Below are 24,158 nucleotides of genomic sequence, written 5' to 3'. Positions count from 1 at the left end.
ATATGCATCTCTGTTTCTGCAGCATTTTTTACATTAATTTCTAGTATTTATAAGGACTCGTTTCCAAACTATTTGAATATTTTGTTTCGTTTATTCTTTCCATATCCTAATATCGCTCGCACTCAATCATTTTACAACATTTCAATGTGTGAATCAATTATAAAGCGGAGCTTTTTTTTGGTATCTATAAACAAAGCCACACAAACACACACTCATGCTATAGATATAACTTATGTATAGAAACAACTGAAATAGGAGAGAGATCCAGAGAGACTCGAAACAACAGTTACCTGCGTAACTGCGTAAATTCTGTGGCCCTGCGGCAAAGTTATTTTTTCATTTTCATCATTTGACGATTTCTAAACGCGATGCTCCCCATTCTACGCGGTAAATGTACCGTCAAAACGCGATGGCAAGAAAATTATGATGCCACAGCTGCAGTGGAGGTGGGACAAAAAAACCAGGAAGAAATCGGCAAAACAGTGAATGGCAAATGGGAACCAGAAAAGTGGATAGGTTGAGGATGGAGGAAGAATTTATGCGCACAAAAGCCAAGTTTGAATGCCCTTAAATAATGAGTTTCCTTGCTAAACACAGTAAACCCTAATGGAATCTTGGAACAAGTAAGCCATGTTACAATCCAGGCATACCAATTGAATGCAAAATCAAAATAGAAGTTTATTTCAAGTCAAAAGTTTAAGAAATTAATCAAAGTTCGGCATCTTTATGCCTAATTGAATTGTTTGAATATTTTTATATAGAAGGAAGCGGGAATTTTTTTCCGCCCAGCAAGATTGATCTCTAACCCATCGAATTTAATAAGTTAAACCGCTTAAGAAAAGTATTTCTGAAATTTATAGAAAATTTCCTAACAATCTCTAGGTTTATTTTTGATTTGAAAGCATTTAATTCAAAGTTGTCTTAGTTTAGTTGTACATTTGTCAAGAAATGATATTAAACAAGCACTAATCAATTATTTTCTATGGCTATAAATGTTATATTTATTTATACAGAAATTCTAGTTTTAATTATAAATCAGTTAACATTAATAAAAGCAAGCCCATTCAGGGTTTGATTTTGCATTGCTTCGACTGCAAACCAAAGGCTTAGAAAAGTATGCATTACTCTGCCTTTAAAGGGTATTTGCAAACCAAAGCCAAAACCCGAAAAAGGTAAAAAAATGTGCCACAAAGTAGAAGGAGTAGTGCCAAACGGAGGAGTAGCAGGAAGAAGGAAACGAAGACAGCAGTTATCAGAAGGGAAACAGAGTGAAGGATGTGTAAGGATGGTTGGATGGATGGTAGAATTCCTGTGGCCTGTTCCCTGGTTCTTCTGCCAGGTTGAAATAACATGAAATTTTTAGAAAACCAACGACAAAACGTCGAATGAAAGATAAATAAAGGCCCTGTCACACAGAGAGGGACAGGGACTATGTCCCAGAAAGAAAGCAGCAAAAGCGATGGCCAAAAAGATGGAAATAAAATAAAAATATTGGAAATAAAAAAATGTAAACGGAAAAAGCGTTAGAAATGAAAGTAAAAGAAAAGCTGAACAATTTTTCGCGTAGCTATAAATCAACGTAGCTAATGGATGTAGAAATGGTAGCTGGAGGCGTGGTGGACATTCTTGTTGCAGCTAGACAGAGAGAGAGATAGAGAGAGAGAGAGAGGGCGAGAAGGCGTGGCATGTATCTATCGCATATATATAAATATATATCTATTACATGGTCCTTGTGGCTCCTCGTCCTGTGAAATGTCACAGCTGTTTGCAACGTAGGAGTCGACGAGTTAGTAACATTTTTTTCCACACACAATTTTCCACCATTTTCTCTTGCATTTTCCTTTTGCATTTTCTTTTTTTTTTGGGTGTACAAATATTTTTGCAAGTGACGGAAAAATTGTTGCCGCACAAAAATCGATTTTTGATTACATTTTCTGGGGAAACTCTGGAACCCTCTGTTCCTTGCTGTGCCTCCTCACTTTTCGTGCACCACTTGGGCCGGCTCCATGGTGTACATGTCGCGCAGGAGCCGAGCTATGGGCACATTTCCAATCGTTTCCTTGAAGAACAGCGCCTCAATGGTCGAGGCACGGATGGTCCTTAGCGATGGCAGCAGCAGCAGCAAGCGGCCAAAGCGTGTGGCCTGCCGCGAGTAGCGAAGTCGCACATGATCCGAGAGGATGCACTGGGCCTGATCCTGCAGCATCTCCACGGGCTGCACGTCGCAGAGGCCGGCCGTTTCGGGGGCAAACAAAGCGATGGCCTTCATGCAACCCACTTCGCTGCCATCGGGCGTGATCTGGCGGAAGCGGCAGAGAATCTCCTGGATAGTTTTCATCTCCGTTTGCGTGGCCTCGTCCTGCAGCACGCGCTCTTTGATTAGCGGCGATTCCAGAATGGGTGTCAGGTCCAAGGGTATGGTCCATTGGGCGAGATTTAAGAGGAAAAGCTCCTTCCAGGATTCCTGCAAAGGCAAAGGGGAGATTTAGTAAGGATTTAAATGCTAAGGATTTAACGAGTGATCCTACCTGCAGTAACAAATGCTGATCGTTTTTGGAGAGCGTCTGGAAAGGCATGAGGCACTTGACCCAACGCACGGCCATGAACAGCAGACGAGCCGTCGTCTCCTGCAGCATCTCCCAGGAGAGGAGTCTCGAATCGAGCAGCTGCTGTGGCAGTGGCGGTGGAAAGAGCAGCGTATTGTGTTGCACCTGGTACTGAATGAGCTCCTGGCACTTGTCTGGGCTCAGTAGCAGCTCCAGGAAGCCATTCGAAGCAGCAGCCGACGCCGCCGATGGGTGGCAAGGACGCAAACCAATCGTCGGAGGGTGTGCGGCATGCGGTGGCGGTGTGGGCGTCGTGGGTGTTGGCGAACCCGAGGTAAAACTCGATAGTTTCTGCTCGCCATTGAGGCTGCTGCTGCCCTGATGCTGATGATGCTGTAGCTGATGATGATTGTTGTGGATGCTGTGCATCAGCAGCGAGGCATGACTCGGTGGCGTTGTGGCGCCACTCAAACTATGCTGCGATGTCTGTCGTGGCGGATGATGATGCTGTGGCGAACCCTGAGAATCCGTCAGCGTTGGGGCTGGGGAAATGCTGCCCGCACTCAGTGGCGGCGATGCCGAGGGTGAGGGTGTCTCTGTCTCCACATTGACACGTGGACTTTCGCTGCCACCGACACTCCTCGAGCCAATGCTGGAGATCGATTGTATCGAATTGCTCGGCGAGGGCGAGGAGTAGTTGTTGTTGTTGTTGTTATTGATAGTGGGGTGGCCATAGGGCGAGGCGGAGGCTGCGGCGGCAGCAGCGGTGGTTGTGGAGGAAACAACGGCTGCCACTGCGGTGGCCGTGGCTGCTGTAATCCCCGGCAGCTTGCTGGCCGCCTCCGCAATCAGATTGTGATGCAGCAGGTGCGTGGGGAAGCCGCTGGCCGTGCTGACACCATTCTGTGGCACCACCAACGCATGGTGCCCCCCCGGATGATGAAAGGCTGTGGGATGTGGCTGCTGTGCGTGTGGCGGCGCTACCCCCCCTACCGCCTGCTGTTGCTGCTGCTGATGGAATCCTTGAGTATTCGTTGGCGCAACTGGCGGCACCGACGGATGCGTGGATATGTGCTGCGTGTAGTTGAATGAGGCCGAGACATTCGTCACCAGCGACACGGGCAGGTGTCCTCCGGCGCTTGCATGATGATGATGGTGCAGTCCCGCTGCTGCTGCTGCCGCCGCCGCAGCATGATGGGCGGCCGCCGCATGGGCATGTGCATGATGATGATGGTGATGGTGATGATGTGCAGCGGCATGATGGGCAGCGGCTGCAGCCGCCGCTGCATGATGATGGTGGTGATGCAACTGCGGATGGAGCTTCGGCTTTCGCGGACCACGCTCGTGTTGAACGGCTGCAAGAGAAGGGGGTGACAGATGGATAGAGGGACATTAGATGCGTTTTATGAACGATAGAGAATGAGTCATGTATTTTGGGTACTTCTGTGGCTGGGCGTTCAATCAGATAAATATTTTATGGGACAAATAACAGATAAATTCAATACAAATATCTGAAACCGAGAAGGGACGTGTGAGACGATTCTTATGAGGTACGGCAGAGGCAGAGGCAGAGACCGCACACTGCAGAAGCAGAGTGTGAATAAAAGTTGCGGGACGGGATGGGTTTAGCCACTGAAAATTAATTTCTTCATTGTGGATTCATTCATAATATCGGATCCCAATTTGGTGGTCTGATAGATATGGTCCTTCCCTACAGAATGGCGTTTTCAGTTTTCTTTTATCTTCAAAATTGTAGCTTTATGAGGTTTTCGGTCTGTTGCGTGGGCGAAAGGAGGCGTGGCTCATTTTTAAAATACACTTGTAAAAGTGTGAGGAGCATACAGAAGTCTGGATGCAAAATTGGTCGCTCTAGCTTTCATAGTCTCTGAGATGCAGGAGCTCATAAGGACTGACAGACGGACAAGCGGACGGACGGACGGACGGACGGACAGACACGGCTTTATCGACTCGGCTATTGATGGTGATCAATAATATATACACTTTATGGAGTCGGAAACGATTCCTTCTGTGTGTTACATACATGAACTTTGTGCACAAATACAATATACCCTATAATGACTCAAAATAACTTAACAGAAGATCACAAAGAAAAATAAGAGATTTATTTCTGATTAAAAGATCAGCAATCAGTATCTTAGGAACATCTTAAACCCGTCACGGGGATATCTCAGGGAAATGTAAGCGTTTCTAAAGGATTTTTCTCCGCCATATACCGGAGTATCTTATAAACCTAATATTCCAAGTCAAGTTCCATGAAGTGTTTTACCCTGCACTTATTTTTGGCTGATTTCCCTCACATTTCACCACCTAAATTTCCACTCGTATTTGCATCCGCCCCCCCATTCAGAATCAGATCAGAATCATCTCCAACTCTGCTTCTCTTGTGTCTTCCCCATTGAAAATCAGTTCAAGTGTATAATTTCCACTAATCTGTCGTTAAGTATTTAAATAAATAAAAGTTAATTTCAAAAGATACTTTCTCCGGATACTTTTTTGCATGATTTCTTTGAAGTGTTGTGTGCCCCTCCAACCAAGAAAAGGTTCGACTTTCTCTCGTTCTGTGTGTGGCCTTTACAAATAAATAGGGAGGAGGGGGGTATGGGGGAATGGGATACAGAGACATAATAAACCGATTATTAAAATGCTAAAGATGCAAAAGATACAAAGATACAGAAAGGCAATGCCGTGCCGTTCCTTTCCGTCCCTTCTGTCTCGTGTGAACTGTTGCATATGCCACAAGTTGAACCTTGAATCTGAATCTCTTATGAGGTGGGGGCAACACGTATCATGTGTGTGTGTGTGTGTGTGTGTGCTCTGTGCTGTCATGACTTTTATTTGTTTGTAATTAAATGTATCTATAGATGGTGCCACAGCTACTGCGTCTCTTTCGGATGTGTGTGTGTGTGTGTGTGTGGCTCGTGACATGGCGCAAAAACGGGGGTGACATTTTAATCCTCCAGGATAATCGCATATATGATGTGCCTTCCACTGTAAAATGACTGCAGCCACTTGAATGTTCCTCGAAAAACCCCCTTTACCCTGCCCCACCTCTCCTGTGTGGCAAGCACTCCCTGCCCCTGCCATTTTCATGCCACTTAAAACTAGCGCGCTCGAAAAAAGTCTCAAAGCTTTTAAAAGATCACAAATTTCAATTAAAGAAAATGCCAAACTCATCAAATTTTTATTCGCTGCGGGTTTTAGCGACAGAAAAAACTTTCTGCACTGCCACTCCCAGTTTTCCCTGGGAACTTGAAACATTTTTGTGGCTCAGCAAAATAAGAAAAAGTCCTCCCAGACACTGCCTTTGAATACCCTTTTTGGTGGCATACTTTGATTGAATTAAAGCGATCTATTTATGTTGGGAAAAATACGTTGTTTAACTGCGAAAAGATATCCTTTTTGTGCCGAAAGTTTACGCTTCTGCTCAGAAATACTTCTGCTCTCCTACAGATTCACAAAATTTATTTACCCTCCTCTAAAGGGTGCACAAAAAGAACGAGCAAAAGACGAAGCAAAGTACGCCCCAAGAAGTAGCTCAAACTTCAACTTAAACCTTTTTTTTCCTTTTTCTGTAATGACTCCCGCCACGACCCTCTTTGCTGTGGGGGCGTGGCAAACAAAGGAACGTGTGAAAAAGGCAACAAAATTAGCTGCCAGAAGCACAAAAAAATAAAATTAAGATTGTTCCTTTTTGGTCCTGCACTTTTGTTTTTGATTTTCTGCAGCTTTCTTTTGGTTGGAAGCGCCGCCATTTTCTCCACTTGGTGTTGGAAAACTTTGTTTGATGTAAAAGGCAACGGGAAAACCCGAGAGAAGAAAAGCGGCAAAATGATTTACTTGCTAAAAAGTTATGATGATGGAAAATGCAAAAGTCGTGTCTCTGCGTCGAATGATAAAGAGCAAAAGCCCCAGAGGCGGTTTTCTATTTGTTAAAAATGCTTTAAGAAGGGGGAAAAATTAGTCCTTGGAAAATTATTGAAAGAATGAGGAATATATTTGTGAATATATATAGAGTAAATAATAAGGATATGAATCGAAACTCTATTAGATTAATCAAAGGTGTCCAAAAAATCCATTAAAAGTATCCAACAAAATTGGAGTAGTTTTTTTGGCATTTAGTTCCTGCTTTAGGGTATATTTTGATCCTCTCCATGAATATGAAATCTAATTAACACTTGACTTATAAACCTTACAGGGATTCCAAACTCCAAGGACTTCCATACGCCATACAACCCCCCCACAGTACTTTAGCCACAACACCTGGAAAGACTCTCAAGAATCTCTCGCTCCCTCAGCAATCTGTTCTGCCCGAAGTGTGTAACAAAAAGTTACGCCCTTTTGGGCGAAAAGAATTACCAATCTACAAATCTAATTAGCAACTCATTACGAGGACCACAGCCACCCTACATTTCCCCGGAAAACATACACAGATACAGATACAGAGATACACAGAAAAAAGAACAAACATATTGACCGATTTGCTGAAGCTAATCAATTAATTAGGGCAGCGAGGGAGTGCTGGGAGGCTGAGGGACACAGTCCAAGCAAAAACAATTATGTCAAAATAGCGAGAGAAAGAGCAGGAAAAACAGTGGAAAAGAGGGGGAAAATCATCAGGAAACAGCAACAGAAACAGAGACACACACACACAGACAATGGTAGAATGGATGTCAGCATGCCAGAAAATGGGCAAACGGGAGAAAAAAAAGAAGCGGTAGAAATATTAATGATAAGTGGCAGCAGGAGCAGAAGAGCCAGTCGAGCCGAGCAGGATGTTCTACAGCTGTAGCCATTCCCAGGAACCAGGAAACACCCACAGGACGACTTCAAGGCACGCAAAAATGTTTCCCAATTAATGATGATGATCATCAGCACCAGAGAAAAACACTCTGCTGTTGGGAGGGGCGGCGGATGGAATGTCCTACCGTAAGCTGAAAAGCGCAAAGCGTGCCCCAGAAATCGAAATAAATAAATCGGTAAACGATAATGAGAGAGGAGAGACGGAAAGGCCTTTACATTATTTTTATATGTGCCCTTAATATGCAGAGACAGACACCCACTCAGAGCAGGATAAGGGACACCTTTCCTCCCACTTCCCCCCCCACAGATAATGTCGTAATAAAAACTTCGACCCACAATAAGAGAAATGTATCAAACACTTTGTGTGGTTGTATGTTTGGCAGGCAAATTAAAAGTAAATAAGGCAACGTTTTGGCATGGCAAAAATCATGCGATGAAGAGGGTACAAACCCGAAAATAAAATAAAAAGAAATATAAACCGTGAAATTAGGAAAACACTTGAAGTGATTCGATGCGCTTTCCCCTCGTCTACGAGTGCGGGTGTGCGCCCCTGTGGATGAGTTCTGAAGGGTATGGCATATGGGTATGGGGTGTATGGGATAATGTTCAAGGGGTGTTTACATTTAGCCACTGATTCGCGCTGGGGGAGGTTTGGTACGAGGCTGCGTAATGGTCCATAATGGCCACACTTTGTGTCAGCTCAATTCTCAGTACAATATTCTCTTGGTGGCAGGCAGTCAACCGTTGAATTGTCGGGGCGTTACAATGGTTTTTGAATAGAGCGATTGTTAAGTAGTTATCTTCGGTAGAGAAGAATGTGGGGGAAGGTAAGGGATATGGGTTTGATGTTGATACTCATCAGAGGATGATTTTTGCGCATTGATAAGCTTTATGGAACTCAAAAATAAGGAAATTTAAAGGAAATTTTTGGTAATATTTACCATAATGATTTAGTTTTAAAATTATGATACACATTAAAGGGTGAAGGGATAACTTTCTTTGTAGCTATTTCATCAATTATAGTTTCGGAATTGGTAAGAAATTGATATTATTTTGTAGTGATAAGGGAATTGAGTAAATATTTTACCAATCAGGATAGTGAACTACTATGCATTTCTCTTAGTTAATAACTTCTTTTGGCACTATTTGAACATCACATTTAACTCTTAACCTCCCTAGTTGCCAGGGTGCAGGAAGGATGATTAATTACCATGCATTTCCCCAAGTTGAGAACTTCTTTTGTCACTAATTTAATATCAAATTTTACTCTTTCTTCCCTTCCTGTTACTTCCTAGTTTATTATATTTCCCATTTAATCTGTCATCGCTTTCCCGTTTTTGTTGTTTAATTTATACAAATAAAACTGTAGCTTTTGTCATATTATTATGTCAGATATATGTACTATACGCCACCTGTCTGCAGCCCTAGAGTGTGTGCGGCATGTGTCATCAATGATGAGGCCAAGGGCTTTTATGCCTCCGCTCTGACTCTTGTGCCAGGGCCAGCGATGTGCTCTTCGGATGGTTGGTTGGATGGGATGCTGCACCCAAAAGAGTGAGTGATTTTAAATCCGCTTTTAATGTTGACACTGACACTTGCACACATACAGAGAGAGAGAGAGAGAGAGAGAGAGACAGACAGGGAGGGAGAGGGAGAGTGAGTGGGGAGGCATGACATGTGCAAGCCAGTCGCATTTACATGTCGCATGTTTCCCGGGCACTGCAGTCGGGCTGGGTCTGTGGCTCTCTCACTCTCTCTCTCTTTCTGTGTGTGCAAAAGTGTATGCACATATCGTAGTAGGCTATAATGTCAATTAAGTAAAACATGCAACGCGCCACTGTATTTGTATCTGTGTCTGCAACAGGGGGCAGCTGTATGCCTGTCTGTGTGTGGGCGTGTCTCTTAGACATGGCTTTCTGTGCCCTGCAGTCATCTGTAAATGAAAATTGCCTACACCTCGGCCCCGCACATTGCAACTCAACCGAAAACTGGCGGCTTAAAAGCTGCACAATAAATACAACAGCCATATATAGAGATATATAGATATATATATAGAGATATTTGTATCTATATATATGGAAAATATATCTGCAAAAATCAATACGTTAAAATGTGGTCATGAAATTAGCCAGTGACACTCACAGTCTGCCTTTTGCGCCAGCGCCAAAAAGTCGTCGGGGTGGTAATAGACAACAACAAAATGAACATTGACACTTGGCACTCATACGGCAGGGGCATGCCGCATGGTGAGCGGCCTGAAACGACAAAGCACGCAGGGAGGGCCAGCCCCCACACCGCACGGCAAGAGGGCCTAAAATGGAACGAACCTTGGCTTACCGCAGTGCCAGGCAGCGGGCATGGAAACGGTTGACAAAAGGTTTAAGTGCCACAAAAATATATATGCAACAAAGTGTGGCACGAGAGAGTCCCTGAGAACTAAGCAGAAGCATTTCTATTTTCTAAAAGGATTTTCATTAGGTTTTCCGCCAGGCTGCGTCTTGTCGTTTTGCTGTAAGCCTTTCCAGGAAAACCCAAGAAAACGAGGAAAGGCCACAGCGACTGGCTGCCTTCTCGTTAAGAATTGTGTTTGCTTTGAGCTTGTAAAACTTTACGATTTGCAAAAAGCGCTAAAGTTAAAGTTCTACGCAGAGTACAGACATACGAAACGAGTTTAGATGAACGGATTGTTGTGTACTCGCGGATTAAGACGTTTTTCTATGGTTTATCAAAACCAAATTAAGTACTCGTAGATGATAGTTTGTAGATTGCAATGAATATTGGAAAGTGTTGATGAAATAATTCCATCGAGTGTTGACACACATTTTGTAGGAGGAAACAGTGAACCTGTTCTAGTGAAATCATTTGAATCACAAGAATACTGTGTGTAAGGAGCTGTGTACCATAAGGATGAAGTTTCCATGGCTAGGGACTCTAGAAACTTATTCATGTTTTGGGAGGAGTTGACATTTGGCAAATTTCTACAGATAAAATCTATACATCTCTGCTTTTGTCCATAGATAAATTTAAAAATATAGATCCTTAGAAAGTAGTTTTTGTTGAATTTAAACTCCAAGACTCTACAATGACAGAACGGTTGCACTTTCCTTATGTTCGTTCACTCTAAGATCATGCTGGCTGTTCCCTTCATTCAGTTCATTTTCTAGCTCACTCAAGACTAATTCGATACATCATCTTATATATGTAAATATATATCGTCTTATAGGGATAATACATCTCCTCCTGCTAATGATAATCCCTCTTCGCCCACATCGAAAATTTGCAGTTGTCCAACCATACAAAAAATGTCTTCATTGCCATTAGATGCCCCATTAGACATTACTTTTCGGCTCATCACGCACCCTGCAGCCAGTGGTTTAAGGAGCCCAATTTTCCCACGCACCCTGCAGTCCGCCCCCCAATTTCCCAAGGATTGCCAAGGATCTGGGGAGATGACAATATTTTTATGGCGATTTGAAAAAGCGACACAAATCACTCAAAATGAGAAGAAATCCGCTTAAAATGCCGCGTAAATATTTGCCAAGGAAAAATAATGTGAAAGCAAGGAATTGTCTGGTAACTGTAGAGGGGGAGGCAGGAGTACCAGGAAGGACGAAGGATGCGTGTGTTGATGATGATGATGCCGCTCTCTGACACTTTGGTGTGCGAGTATACAAATGCAAATACCATTAAATGTGACAAGTGGCAACATAATTTGTTAGAAGAGCTCTCCTGCCAGCTCTTCGTTCTTTTTACTTGTTCCTTTCGGTATTTGGTCGCTTTCTTTCTCTCATTCTTGGAGTGGTGGATATTAGCATACAAAGTAGCCAACATTTATAAGACTGTCAGGCAGTGGACGGCGTTGGTTCGGTGGTGCGTAGAAAAAATGTGCGCTGCTTGTCATATTTTCCCATAATAACTTATTTGTCAGAGTCTAAAGTGCTCTGGGCAGGAAGGAGTCAGGGGATTGTTGGCCAATGCGGCCATGATGCCAGTTTTGGTGTGGGAAGGACACTGGTGTTGTGGGTTGGAAAAATGCCTTTATCAGCCATGAGAATGACGATTAGGTGTTTTAACATCTTAGATTTATAGATTTTTAATTGGAATAACATCTCTAAATGTGTAGATATTTTGTCTTTTATTATCTTTATTCTAGGACTTTAGGTGATTTCTTGAACTTTCAACGGATAAACAACACTGGAAACACACAAGTTGCAGACTTTTACCTACTGTCCCTCGAAACCAAACCAAAGTTACCTTTCTAGCACTAACAGTGCCTTTGCCAACACTCCCATTCGATAACCAACACTGTTGTTGGCTGGCAGGGCAAACATCTTTTCAATTAACTTTATTGGCACTTTGGCAACGTCGAGAAATCATATAAAAAGCAAAAGAATGGAACCCAAACAGAGGGAAACAAAAGGAAAAGAAAAAGAAAAAGAAGAGACCCAAAAACTAGAAAATGGCAAACCACAGCAGGGTGCCAGAGCGTGCCACCCCCAAACCCCTCCCTTAACAACTTTACTACTCGCATGTGGCAGCCACCAGCCCGTGCCACACACACAAAATTCTTACACAAACGTGCCTTGAACGATTTTTGTGGCTTTTTTGCTTTTTGCTCTAAACAACAAAAGCATTTTGTATCTGTCTGTTGGTGGATGCTACTACAATGGTGTTTCGTCTGTGTCTGTGGGGTGTATCTTGGGGGGTGTCTATGTGTCTATGTGTCTATGTATGTTTGTTGTTTATTTACGGCTACCAGCCAAGGAAAACCCCAAAAAGGCAGCCTAACATGAGGCTTTGTAGCGGCCAAAAACTAAGAAAATGTTCCGCCCAAAAAAAAAGAATGCCAAGAGACAGAAAAACATGCGACATGTCAGAGCAGACTACGAGGAGGATTGCCCCCCATGCTTCTAGTGTTACTCCTTCTTGGCCAGCAATGTGAAAGGATGGATGCTCTTTCTGTGAGGAGATTTGGGGGCTTGAAAGGATACTCTTTCTGGGAAGTGTGTGGCTTTGATGGGTCTTTCTGGGAACGATAACAAGGCAAAAGTTTGAAAAAACAAAGAAAGTTTTGTGGTGCAGAGATGTTTCTTTGGAATGGTTATTGATGTGTTTCATAAATTTTAGGCTGGATATTATTTAGTGCTGGAAGAAAGTATTTGTCTGCCTAAAATCTCATCTAATTACTGGCCACTCTATGGGTTTTTGTTTACAGACTCTCCCTAATGGGATCCTTATGGAATCTTTTTTCTTTAATTCTTGGATGTTTTTAACTTTCGCTGCCAATTGTTGTGCTTCGAAAGACATCTAAATATACCTTTAGGAACTCTTTTTCTAGAGCATTTCCTTTGCCGGTTTTCTTAGCTTTCCCTCTATACTTGTGTTCGCTTTGTGTGTTGTTCTCCTTTAGCCCGTTGTATTATTGTTTTTTTGCCTACACTTCAGGGAAGAAGTATTCTCTCTCCCACTTTTGGGACAAGTACATACGTAAACCACCTGCTTCTTCTGCTGCCTCGCCTTCTCTTTCTTTTTGGGCAGACATCCAACGCTTCTCCATAAATTCTCCCCTAGGTTTGAAGGTCTGTATTTTGACTGACGTCTAAGTTTCGGTGTTTCGGGTGGGCAGCATCATCATTTGATTGCCAATACATTTTAGTCGCATTTCCAACAGCAGAAGCAACAGCAAACAGCGATGGGGGATAATGCGTGTAATCCGCTATTAAGTGCACATTGTCAATCGCTTCCCGATTCCGGCTCTATCACCAGACTGCTGGCCCACCCCCTCCACGGGAAAAGCGGAAAAGCGAGCAAAGAGGAGAGACCTTTGCGTGTGGGTAGAATCTGCAGCGATTCTCACGCTGTTGATGATGTGTCCCTGTGTCCCTGTGTCCCTGTCCCTGTTCTGTGCGCAGTGAACCCATGAATAGGGCACAAATACTCTGACTACTCTGAATACTGGATGATGGCTCTCGAATCGTAATCGTATATACGAATCACCACCTCCCCTCTCCGCCGGACCCCACCGCCCTCTTGCAAACGCTATTATGTGTTTTTATGCTACATTTAATGTTGGCTTAAGAGCTTTAAAGCTAGCATTGTTGCAGCACACAGCATTGAGCTGTGTATTTGGGTTTTTGGTTATGGCCATCCGATGGCCGATGGCCCATTGCTTGGGTGGGGCGGTGCAAGCGATGTGAGATTGAGAGAGACGTAGACGTGAGTAATTTCTGAAAATAACACTTATAATTAAGGCACTCCAAAATTTAAATTGATAAGACACTAATTTATACTTTGCTGTCGAAACGGAATCCCCAAAATATTGCATTTGATTAGATTCGACTGTTCGTTTGGGGGTATAAAACAACCAACCGTTAGGAGGAACCTCCTAATATTCACTTTCCCTGTCTAGGGCGTATGAAATAACTCCAAGTATCATAGATGGTGAGATCAACCGAAGTCATCAGCATCAGTCAGTATTGTATATAATTGTTCGCTGTCTCGTTTAGGTATTCCTGGATCAATGAATATCACAACCGAATTATATTTACAGGTTTGTGTTGGATATTATTATTTTGCGTTTGACCTGGCTCTTCCCCAGCTACCGCCTTAATCTAACCTAAACTAAAAAATGAGGATACTGGACTGGAGGGAATGACTTGGCAAATCATGGTTAACCCTGCAGAGCCCATTAGACTAACAATTTGGAAACAAGTTGAACCAAATAATGAGAAGGGAATCGAGCATTGCGACTAATTGGGGTACACGGGGAACAGCATAAATTACACACTGCAAATTCATTTCTTCATTGTGGCTATAATAAAGTCTGATAGATAATTTCTTTAAAATTGCGGACTTTCGTCCCGGCATGGCTTAATTTTGAAAGAAACTTCATTCAGTGGATATCCCTCCGAAACGGAAGCAACATTAATATTATCATCCAGATAATGTCTGATAGGTGCACTTTTTAGTTTGCCTCAGAATAAGGCATTTAATAAAGGCATGATTGTAGTTGATAAGTGGTTTATTCCTAATCAGAATAATGTATTGAAGTGCCCAATTTATAATTATTAATTATTATTGATTATAATTATTATAATTGATTTGTTAAGAATTCTGTGTCTGTTGGGGTATACAATTGAAAATGTTAGCGAACAATCATCATCGTCTTGTCAAAATGTTCTGAACTACACTGTGCTCTTTGTCATTTTGTCATTGGTGGGAATTTGTTATGGGAATTAATTAAAATTCACTGGATTTCCCAACATTAAAAAGCAAAGATTAAAACCATTACCAAATATTAATGGTGGTTACCAATAAATAGAGCCACAACTAAAAAAAAACTGCCAAAAGGTGCGACGCTTATGAATCTTGTCACCGCATGGGCCCTGAATTAGTTTTATTCGATCCATAAGTATCTCGAACATGGAGGGTAGAGATACTTCACGCACTTTAGAGTCATGTTTTTTAGCCAAAACAATGACAGTAATAGGACGAAGTATTATGGTACTGTCCCTCAGCTAAGACCGATGTCATTATTAGTGATCAGTTTTATGCTTCATGTTTAACCAACTTGATAAGAGGACTTTCTCTGTTGTGGCATAAAAGCAACAACTTAGGGGAAGAATCATCATAGTTTTTTCAAAAAGTTGTTTGAGATACTCTGGAGTCTTGGCATTCGCCTGCCCTTTTTCCTCCCTTTACCTTCTCAAATGCACTGCCATTCCAAAAACAAATCAATTCAATTATAAAAATCAGGTTCAACACTTTTCCTTGGGAAAACTCCTGCCAGCCAAGTCGGGGGAGACAGAGCGGGAGCGGGAGCTGTGGAAAAACCTCGCATAATTTATAATCAGCTTAATGACAACTACAGCAAAAACCCCAAGCTGGCATTTCATTTGCATGGCCACAAAACGAGAAGTAAAAGCCCGCGGCATTTTGGTTTTTGGGTTTTCCTGCTTTTCCCCAGTTCCAAGTGTAATTTATGCCAAAAATCGTTGACGTGGGCGAGGAGAGGGCATAAGCAATTGGAGCTAATTTCCTGCATAATTAAGTGTATTTTGAAAGTAAAACAAAGGACTTGTGGGCGCCAGAAGTGTGAAAGGCGAGAAGGGGTTGGGTTGGGTAGGGGCATCGCTTACCATCCTTGTTCATGGCCGATTGAAAGCATTTGGCCAGGCGGCAGGCGCGACACTGATTCCGATGGGTCTTGTCGACGGGACAGCGGCCCTTGAGGTCCCCCGTGGCCTTGCAGGTGTAAATCCGGTTGCGATGAATGCTGCGCTTGAAGAAGCCCGAACAGCCTGGAAGGACATAAGGGATTATCATAGGATTACATGGGGGAATTATTATTATGGTAGGAGCAGAGGACTCACCATCGCAGCTATAGATGCCATAGTGTTTGCCCGAGCTTCGATCGCCACACACCTTGCACGGTATGTCCAGTAGGCGGTCACCCGCTAAAAGGGGTATAAAAAAGAAGAGAAGGAAAATGATTAATTTTAACCCAGAGATAATCCTCCCGGGAAGGGTTATTCGAATTTTGGAGTATTTCTCTTAACTGCTTAGCCACGTTGTGGGAGAAAGAAATCCTCACAAAAATCATTTAGTTTACAATATTGTCAAACCCAATGTAATTTATAATTTATACACTTTTAAAGGCATTTTTAGTTGACGTCCCCCCGTTCTTTTGTCCCCACTCTCGACATATTTAACTTTTCATTTGCCACTAATCTCTATGCCTCAAAGGGCGTCTGTGTCTCCTGTCTGGTGCCCCCAAAGACAAATACCATGTGTCACGCACCAAAGATTCGGTTGCCTACTTTGCGGCGCGGCTGCCGCGTGTGTTGTGCCGCGGATTAGCAAGTGAAAATGGCACTCAAACACACACACCCACAACAGGAGCAGGAAAATACATATACATTATGCCTTTGACTGTGTGGCACGCTTCACAAATTAAGTTCAACACTCGGCACTTGTCAAAATAAAACGCTCTCCCACTTCAGCCTCCGCCTAGCGCTGCTCATCGTGCTGTTTTGCCCTTTGTTTGAGCTCCTTTGTCCTGTGACATTTGACATATTGTCGCTTGTTTGGTGGTTGGGTCTGGTTCTGGGGTTTTTGGCGGCCCTCCGGGGTTTCACGGTTCGGGTTCTGTGGCCGGCGCGTGTTGCCAATTTTCACACCCTGCGCATCGGCCAATTGTCCGCAGCATGTTAACACCTTCCGCCTGTCTCCCCTGTCCTCTGCCCAGAGGGTTGCATCGGGATGTCAACCTTTTGTCGGCCTCTTGTTTTCTTTTTTAAAATATATTTTTATTGTTGATTTTACATATTTCTGTTTACTTATGCCATCATCGCATTGTGCACTCTTCTTTTAGCTTTGTTTTTTTAGTTTGTCTTATGGAATATGCTTTTCTGGTATGGAAATCTCGGACATGTTTTCATAGGCCAAAAAGAGTTTTCAAGCACTCTGTATTACCATCCTGTGGGTGTGGGCAGAACGTGAGAGTTTTGCATTTTGGGCGTGAGAGTTTTATTTGCAGAGAGTGGGGCATAAATCCGAAATCATAATGGAATAAAGATCTGGGAACTCAAATTTAATTCAAGCTGTCCAATACAAGACGTTGGATGTGCTTTGATCAAATTATTCCCATTTTTGTATTCCCATGTATTCGAAAATTGAGAAGTCCATTTGCAATCATTAAGTCAATTCGGTTTTCGTACATACATACGAAGCCCTTGCGATACATACATACATATTCTTACATAAATATGTACATATGTATGTATATTGCGTATATTTCATGTACATATGTACATGTACAGTTTGCTATTCCTTTAAGACTTTTCTTGAAATTCAAAAGGTAAATTTGGTACGAATTCTATACGACTGTTGGCAATATCTTCTACATAAATTAAGAAAAAGAAGGTAAATATTCAGGAAAACCAGTCAATAATACACAGTTGTAAAATAAAAGGAAATATGATAATAAAAATAAAGAAAATAATATTACCTATTTTAGATTAATGTTTTGCATTGACTTATCACATCTTCCACATAAATATCTGCATCTGAATCTGCAAAACATGAACTGTGGAGTTGAATAAATTAAAAAAAATAAATAGTTTTGTTAACGTTTTGAAATTCATAAAGGATAATGACAAGTAAAACCCAAAAAAGTCTAAAATCCCGTATAACCTGCAATCATTTATTATATATATAGAATGATGAAAACCGACGGCTTTTCGAATAATTTTCTGACAACAAACCGACGGGAAAATATCAATTTGCAGCACGAACTTCCAAAAGGTGTGTCATTTACCTGTGCCCATTTTCCGTTGATGGAAATATTTAAACCCTAGGGTATCCAGCTTGCTTAGATTTATGTTCCACAGTGTTGCAGTCACTATTTTCGTTGAATTATTACAATTAACAACAACTTTTGTCTAATCTCTTGTTATTTATCCTTAATTAGAGCTGATGAGAAAATGCACTTGGCACACACTTTTCCGTGGCATACAGAATTTTCCTATTACTTCTTAACGTATAAGTTTTCCGTGTCACTACGAATTTTTCTATCACTTCGTCACAAACGCATTTTTCATAACATTTTCCTAACGTTTTCTTTTAATTTTTGAAACATATTTTTGGTATTGCCGATGCGAATCGAACTTTTTTGGGAGTCACTGCGCTGCTGTCCTGCTTTGGAGACGCGTGTGCGGATTGCGGATCGGCTGGTCTGACGGACCAACTGTGAATGAGGCACACGGATGAGGCCGTGGCATGTGGCAGAGCCCAGCAGCAGCAGCAACGGCGGCGGCGGCGGCGGCGACCAGAACCGCCAATTACGAAAGTGAAGCTGCCAGAGGAGAGGTCTGTTGGTCCTTTCTTGCAGTCAATTTGACAAGGAGGGCAGGAGGCAAAGCCAAAGGCAGTGCCCACCCACCCAACCCCCTGCACATTTGCTGCCACAAAACGATAAAAACAGAAGGAAGAGCGAGCGGCAAGCGGAAAACGCAGAGGAAAAACAGCAACCAAATGGAAGGCACAAAAAAAAAGGAGAAGAACCAAACGAAAGTCGAAAATTTACGAAAAGCTACAAAACGTTACATTTCATCCCTTGCGAGTGGGCGAGCAGAGAAGCCACCCACCCAGTCCACCCCCTCAACTGGACACACACACAGAGACATGCAGATAGAGAGAGAGACAGAGTGAGATAGAGCGGGAGTGCGGGGGAGCAGGAGAGCGAACTGTGTTCGAGCAACCAACCGGAAAACGCCCTTTTTTGCCGTGTCCCCTCGGCCCCTGATGCGATTACAGCAAATGAGGACCGGCTTCCTGGCCGTCCACCATTTTTGTTTTTTTCACCATCCCCACCCAGCCGCACACACAGACACTGGCACACACAGTCGAGTCACAGGACATGTCCTGGCACACGCACACTGTCGCAGCGTATCCTGTGGCTTTCGACAATTCACCACAAAATGTCAAGAATGACGAAAAGCTAGCCATGGAACGAACCGAAACCCAACGATGGGGCGTCGTGCTTTCAGCTATCGCTCTCTCTCTCTCTCTCTCTCTCTCCGTCTTTTTCTCTCTCTTGCACTCTGTGCTTTTGCGCCTTCTTGCTCTGCAGTGCTCGGCAAATACCATGCCATATCTACCTTCTGGAGTCAGGGTGTACCCTCCTGGCTTTCTCTCGATTTTTATTCGCTTTTTTCGACCCTGCCTTTGCCTCTGCTTTTGCTTCTGACGTCTGCCTTCTGCCGGTCCTGCTGCCATCATCCTCCTGCGCTTCTTGTAGGCTGTCGGATTATTAGTTCTAAAGTCAGGATCTCGCTCTCTCTTGCTTTCCCTCTCTCACTCTCTCTGTGGCTTTGCAAGAAAGGGCGCTACAGTTTAGGGTCCATTAAACCGTTCAAGTCATTTGGGTGCGCAACTTGTAAAAGGGTTGCCGCAAAGGGATAAGTCGATGGGGTAGTCCTTGCTTATGTGTGTATTAATGGAACTGTAATTGAATGGATTTGAGACCATGTGTACAATTTATTTTCAAAGCTAAACAAGTTGGGTTTGATTCAAAGCGAACACTAGATAGTATAGGAAAATACTACAGAATGCAGAAAACTCGCAACAAATAATACGAGTACATACAAAACAATATAACAATATAGAAAAATAAAATAACAAAAAAATAAAGAAATGTATTCAAACTTCAATAATGAATGCTACTGAAAGATTTACTAGAGAACTAAAAAAAACTATTGGAATACTCGAATGTACCCTGAATATTTAAATGTACATATGTACATTTAATGCATTGGCCATTAGATTTCCATAAATATTTTCTTTAAAATTAGAAAATCTACTTAAAAGGTTTGACAAACTTATATTTTTTACCATTAAGTGAAAACTGTAGCACTTTCGAGCAGCCAAAGGACTCCATTGGATGCCACGTAGAACGCTCTACATGGCATCCAACGCATCGCAATGGATATGGGGGCATGACGCATATGTGTGTGGGGGCCATGGATATATAAGAATATATTTGTATGTCTGACTGTATGAATTTATGTCTGTATCTTATGCACATGTGTGTTGGGTGGCATCAGCTATAAGTATGTATGTGTGGCTCTAGCTGTGTGTGTTAGCGGCATTTTCGCAATGGCGTTTCCTCGACAAGCGACTGGCCGGGAGTCCCCTGCCCGTTCCTTCGGTCGTTGTGGGTGTGGATGTGGATGGATTGTATCTGTGGGGTTGCCGTTGCTGGTGTTGTTGGTATGTTTATAGGGGTTGATTTACTGACTCTCCATCTCTAAATTGAAATGACTTTTGCGACAGTCTGAAAACGAGAGGGGGAAAGAGCTGCACATACGCATAGAAACACAGTCACAGATACAGTTGGAAGAGATACACATACAGTTACAGGTTAGAAGAGCGCTCTCCGGTTACGTCTTACTGGGTGGGGTTTTGTAATTTCTGGTTTATGGCAAGTGGGGGGATTTTGTGGCTCAAACTCTTGGCCATTACGTAAAAGCATTAAGGCAGAGGATTCGTGACGTGGTTATATAATGGTCCCACCCACTCAACGCCCCCTTATACCCCACCCACTCGCTGTAATACAATCCTGCGGTTATATTTAACCAGTCAGAATGCAAAGTCATTTACACAGGCACAGGCAACGAAGTCGACGTCAACGTCCGGCGTTTGGTGGTAAATCAACCAGAAACCAGGCAACCCTCCCACTCAAACTCTTTCCTCCACTCTTTCCCTGCTACACACACAAACATGTTCTCCCCACTTCCTGGCACACGCACACACATCGTCAGCCGTTTCTGGCAAATTTGTGGCATCAAGAAGTCGCATTTTTTTCTATGACCCCCGTCTCAACAGCGTCTCATATCTCTATCTCTCTTCCCGAATATGCGGCAGGCCACGCCCACTTTGCAAGCCAAAAAACTCACCACTTTTCGAATAATTTTCGCGCATGCCCCCTGTCTTGTCTTCATTCGAGTTTTGAGTTCGAAAAATATATACATTTACGGAAACAAACGAGGCCATGACTTTCGAGATTTCCCCTTGCCTGTCAAGGCTGTGTGGGAAATGTTCAGGGTAGTTCGGAGCGGAGCTCATTCTCTGTCTAGGCCTTAAACTGTCAACATCTCTGGAGTGTTTCTAAATTTTGTAGTTTGGAAATTGAAACGTTGTTTTGTCCAATTTGACGAGAAAAAAATTACTTGCAAGTGAGTAAAAATGTGTGAATAAAAATAAATAAAAAATTAATTTGATTACACAGAAGTTAGCCAAGACATAGCCATGGATGGATACTACAATGGCAGCGGTTATGGCAATATCTACGCTCAGGGGTCATCGCAGGGTAACAGCTACGGTTACGGTTCCTCTGGGATGTTCACGAACGAAGGTTGCTCCAATGGAAGTTGCGCCAATGGTAGCTGCTCAAACGGCAGCTGCTCTATGGGGAGTTGTTCGAACGGCAGCTGCTCCAATGGAAGCTGCCTCAACGGTAGTTGCTCCAACAGAAGCTGTATCTCCGGCCGGTGCACACGCATGTCGGCAGGAGGTCAATTTGGCGGCAGCTACTGTTCCGGTGGCAACTACGGACGCGGTGCCTCGGGCAGATCGGGAGGTAAACCAGCGTGGAACTCAAATTGGAATGGACGCCAGCACTAAAGAGCTGAGCGACTTCATCTAGGCGCAGGAACGCTCCGTCTACTGGCAAAACAACGTTACAAATTTCAAGCTAATTCACTATCGACTCGTGACCACCTTCTAAACATCTATTTCGCCATAACACTACAGTATTCTGACTTCTTGTGATAGACTATAAAAGATGGAATATAAAAAAAAATGTTATACGCGCTACTCGAAGAGTAAATAGGGTATTTTGTATTTTGGCTCGAAAGTGAAAAAACGACTCCATAAAGTATATATGTTCTTGATCAACATCAATAGACGAGTCGATATAGCCGTGTCTGTCTGTCCGTCTGTCCCTCTTTATGAGTACTCAGAGACTAGTACTAGTACTCCTACTACCTTTCGTAGCCACAAAAGGAGAAAATTTTCTGTATCCACTATTTTAAAGATAAAAGAAATCCAAAAACGCAGTTCCGTAGGGAATGACCATATCTATCAGATCACAGAATTAGGATTAGGCTGAATCATTATTATAGCCAGAATAAAAAAGTCACAGAGCGTGTTGGCGTGAGAAGTGAGTTAAATGTAGATGACATATGTATGTAGAAAAACTTAAAAAAAAAGAAGGTACAGATATACTAACTCAGTACCGAGTATAAAAGTCATAAAAGTACATCCCTTCTCGCTTTATTTAATGTAAAAATAACTGTTAGGTAAGTACAGTGCACAATAATTCTCAGTTTTTACTCGATTTGTGAGTAAGTTAAAACATTTTTCCACTTTATTTAAGATCTGTCTTTTCAGACAATTATTAAATTTCCTCTTTGGGTACTTGGCAATCTTATTACAGTTATGAATTTAAACATAAAAGCAAACCAAATCAAATATTTATTAATTAATTAATTTCATGTCTTTTCTGTAAAAACACAGGATTCAACTGAAATTAAATCTCAAGTTGTATAAATAAATATAAATAAAAAGTTTTTATCCTCAATTTACACAAGTCTTTTTTTTTCAGAAAAACCTTCACTATTCATTACTTTCAAGTGAAATTCCTCCCTTATAAATGCCTCAGTTTTTGGTGAAATTCATCACTTGTAAACTGCTCCTAGGACATCTAACTAGGACATCTAACATCTAGGACATGTTAACTACATCAGTTTGTTGTATGGAAAATCATCATGTCTGATGGGTGAATGTAGCTGGCTTCGATGTGTGGCCGCTTACACATCGATGATACTTACATTACGCACCAGTACCTGGTATAATAGTTGTGACGCGTGCGAAGCGTCGCACGTTACTGATCGTTTTCTTTACGTTTCCCCATAACAATTGTGTTCCCTTCTCTCTCTTTATACCCATTAAAAACTGTGTTTTTTTTCGTAACATTTTCTCATTTTGTTTATTTGTATTTGTTGTTCATTTTCGCATATTTCGTAGATGTTGATTTATCTGCGTATCTCACAAACTAACAATTAATATATATATATATATTATTTTTATATAATTATTATATTTCTTAGTTTTTTTTTTGGTATTTTGTAATAGTTTATTAATATAGGTTCGTTTGAGGGGTTTGCTGTTTTTCGTATAATATTTTCTTTGTCTCTTTGTGTTGTTTTTGAAATGTAACATTTTGAAGTCTTTTAGATGCATAGTTTTCAGTTTTTGAGATGTGTTTTTTTGGTTTGTATAGTTTTGTTTTCTGATGATTCAAGTCTTTGGATAGTTTTTTAGCGGGTATTTGTTACAACAGAGGAAGGAGTAGTAAAAGGGAGTGAGGGGGGATTGGGGCATTGTATATTCGATATAATTGAAATACATTCACATTTACATATATACTCGTAATATTTGTAAATTATTATCAATGCAACATGTAGATTCTCTACAAAATACCGAATTTTTTATCTGCTGTTTTCTTCTTCTTTTGTTTCTACATCCACTACTAATTTATTTAACTAATTTGTTGTCACTAATATTTAGGGTATTTTTCTCTCTAATTTGTATGGTATTTTCTTTCGTATTATTTGTCTTTCGTATTTACATTATTTTTGCTGGATTGAATGATTTGCTGTCATACGAAAATTCACGGAAGAAAAAGCATATTTGAGATCTGAAGTTGAAGAAGAAAATGTTAAGAATTTATGACAGCGAATGTTCCGATTTAGTCTTACTTTATAATATTTTTTTTTAGGTTTTTTTTAAACTGTTTTTTAATGTGCAATTTTTTATTATTGCTCTTTTTAGAATTAAGTTTCCATTTCATGCATCTTTTTCAGAGATTGATTTTTATTTATTTATTTTGTTCTTGTTTTGTGGAAGTAATTCTTTTTCTGTAGTTTACTTATAAAGAAAAATCTACTTGCTTTCCGTAGCATATACGATATATTTAGGTTGGTTTTTTGTGTTACGTGTCGTGAGGTTTGTGTGTTGTGTTCTAAAACGTGTTCCAAGTATCCCTAAAGGATGCTTATTCTGCTGATTCTCGTGAGTTTTGGCTAGCAAAAAAGTGTGTCTAAAGTTTTGTCTCCCTTTTCGATTTTTAATTGATATAACTGGCGGTGCTTCGTGGTTGTTTGTCTTTTTGATTATTCTTGGATGTGGCTATTCTCCAACTGCTGACGGGGGGAATACTACATACGT

The 24,158-nt window shown here is 41.8% G+C and overlaps 2 protein-coding genes across 2 annotated transcripts; one reads left to right on the top strand and one right to left on the bottom strand.

Annotated features, from left to right (window-relative positions):
* Window positions 1-1,951: 1,951 nt before the first annotated feature.
* Window positions 1,952-17,758, bottom strand: LOC117588178 (orphan steroid hormone receptor 2). The gene is made up of 5 exons (XM_034279294.1): window positions 17,686-17,758; window positions 15,740-15,823; window positions 15,506-15,667; window positions 2,529-3,901; window positions 1,952-2,464 (listed from the first exon to the last, which is right to left on the bottom strand). The coding sequence occupies exons 1-5, from the start codon at window positions 17,693-17,695 to the stop codon at window positions 1,976-1,978; spliced, it is 2,118 nt and encodes a 705-aa protein (XP_034135185.1). The 5' UTR covers window positions 17,696-17,758; the 3' UTR covers window positions 1,952-1,975.
* Window positions 17,759-21,176: 3,418 nt separating this feature from the next.
* Window positions 21,177-21,551, top strand: LOC117587984 (eggshell protein). Its single transcript, XM_034278992.1, has one exon. It carries the CDS (start codon window positions 21,177-21,179, stop codon window positions 21,549-21,551), a length of 375 nt encoding a protein of 124 aa, XP_034134883.1.
* Window positions 21,552-24,158: the final 2,607 nt, after the last annotated feature.

The sequence above is a fragment of the Drosophila guanche genome, unplaced genomic scaffold (genome assembly GCF_900245975.1).
Source record: "Drosophila guanche unplaced genomic scaffold, DGUA_6, whole genome shotgun sequence".
Taxonomy (NCBI): Eukaryota; Metazoa; Arthropoda; class Insecta; order Diptera; family Drosophilidae; genus Drosophila; species Drosophila guanche.
Note: the sequence above shows the minus strand (reverse complement) of the source record. Positions and strands in the feature narration are given on the sequence as shown.

Coding starts and splice junctions, on each gene's coding strand:
- LOC117588178 (XM_034279294.1), bottom strand. Junction 15,668..15,739: donor TGGCATCTATAGCTGCGATG/GTGAGTCCTCTG, acceptor ATGTCCTTCCAG/GCTGTTCGGGCTTCTTCAAG. Junction 3,902..15,505: donor ATCGGCCATGAACAAGGATG/GTAAGCGATGCC, acceptor CTTCTCTTGCAG/CCGTTCAACACGAGCGTGGT.
- LOC117587984 (XM_034278992.1), top strand. CDS start 21,177: ATGGATGGATACTACAATGGCAGCGGTTATGGCAATATCTACGCTCAG.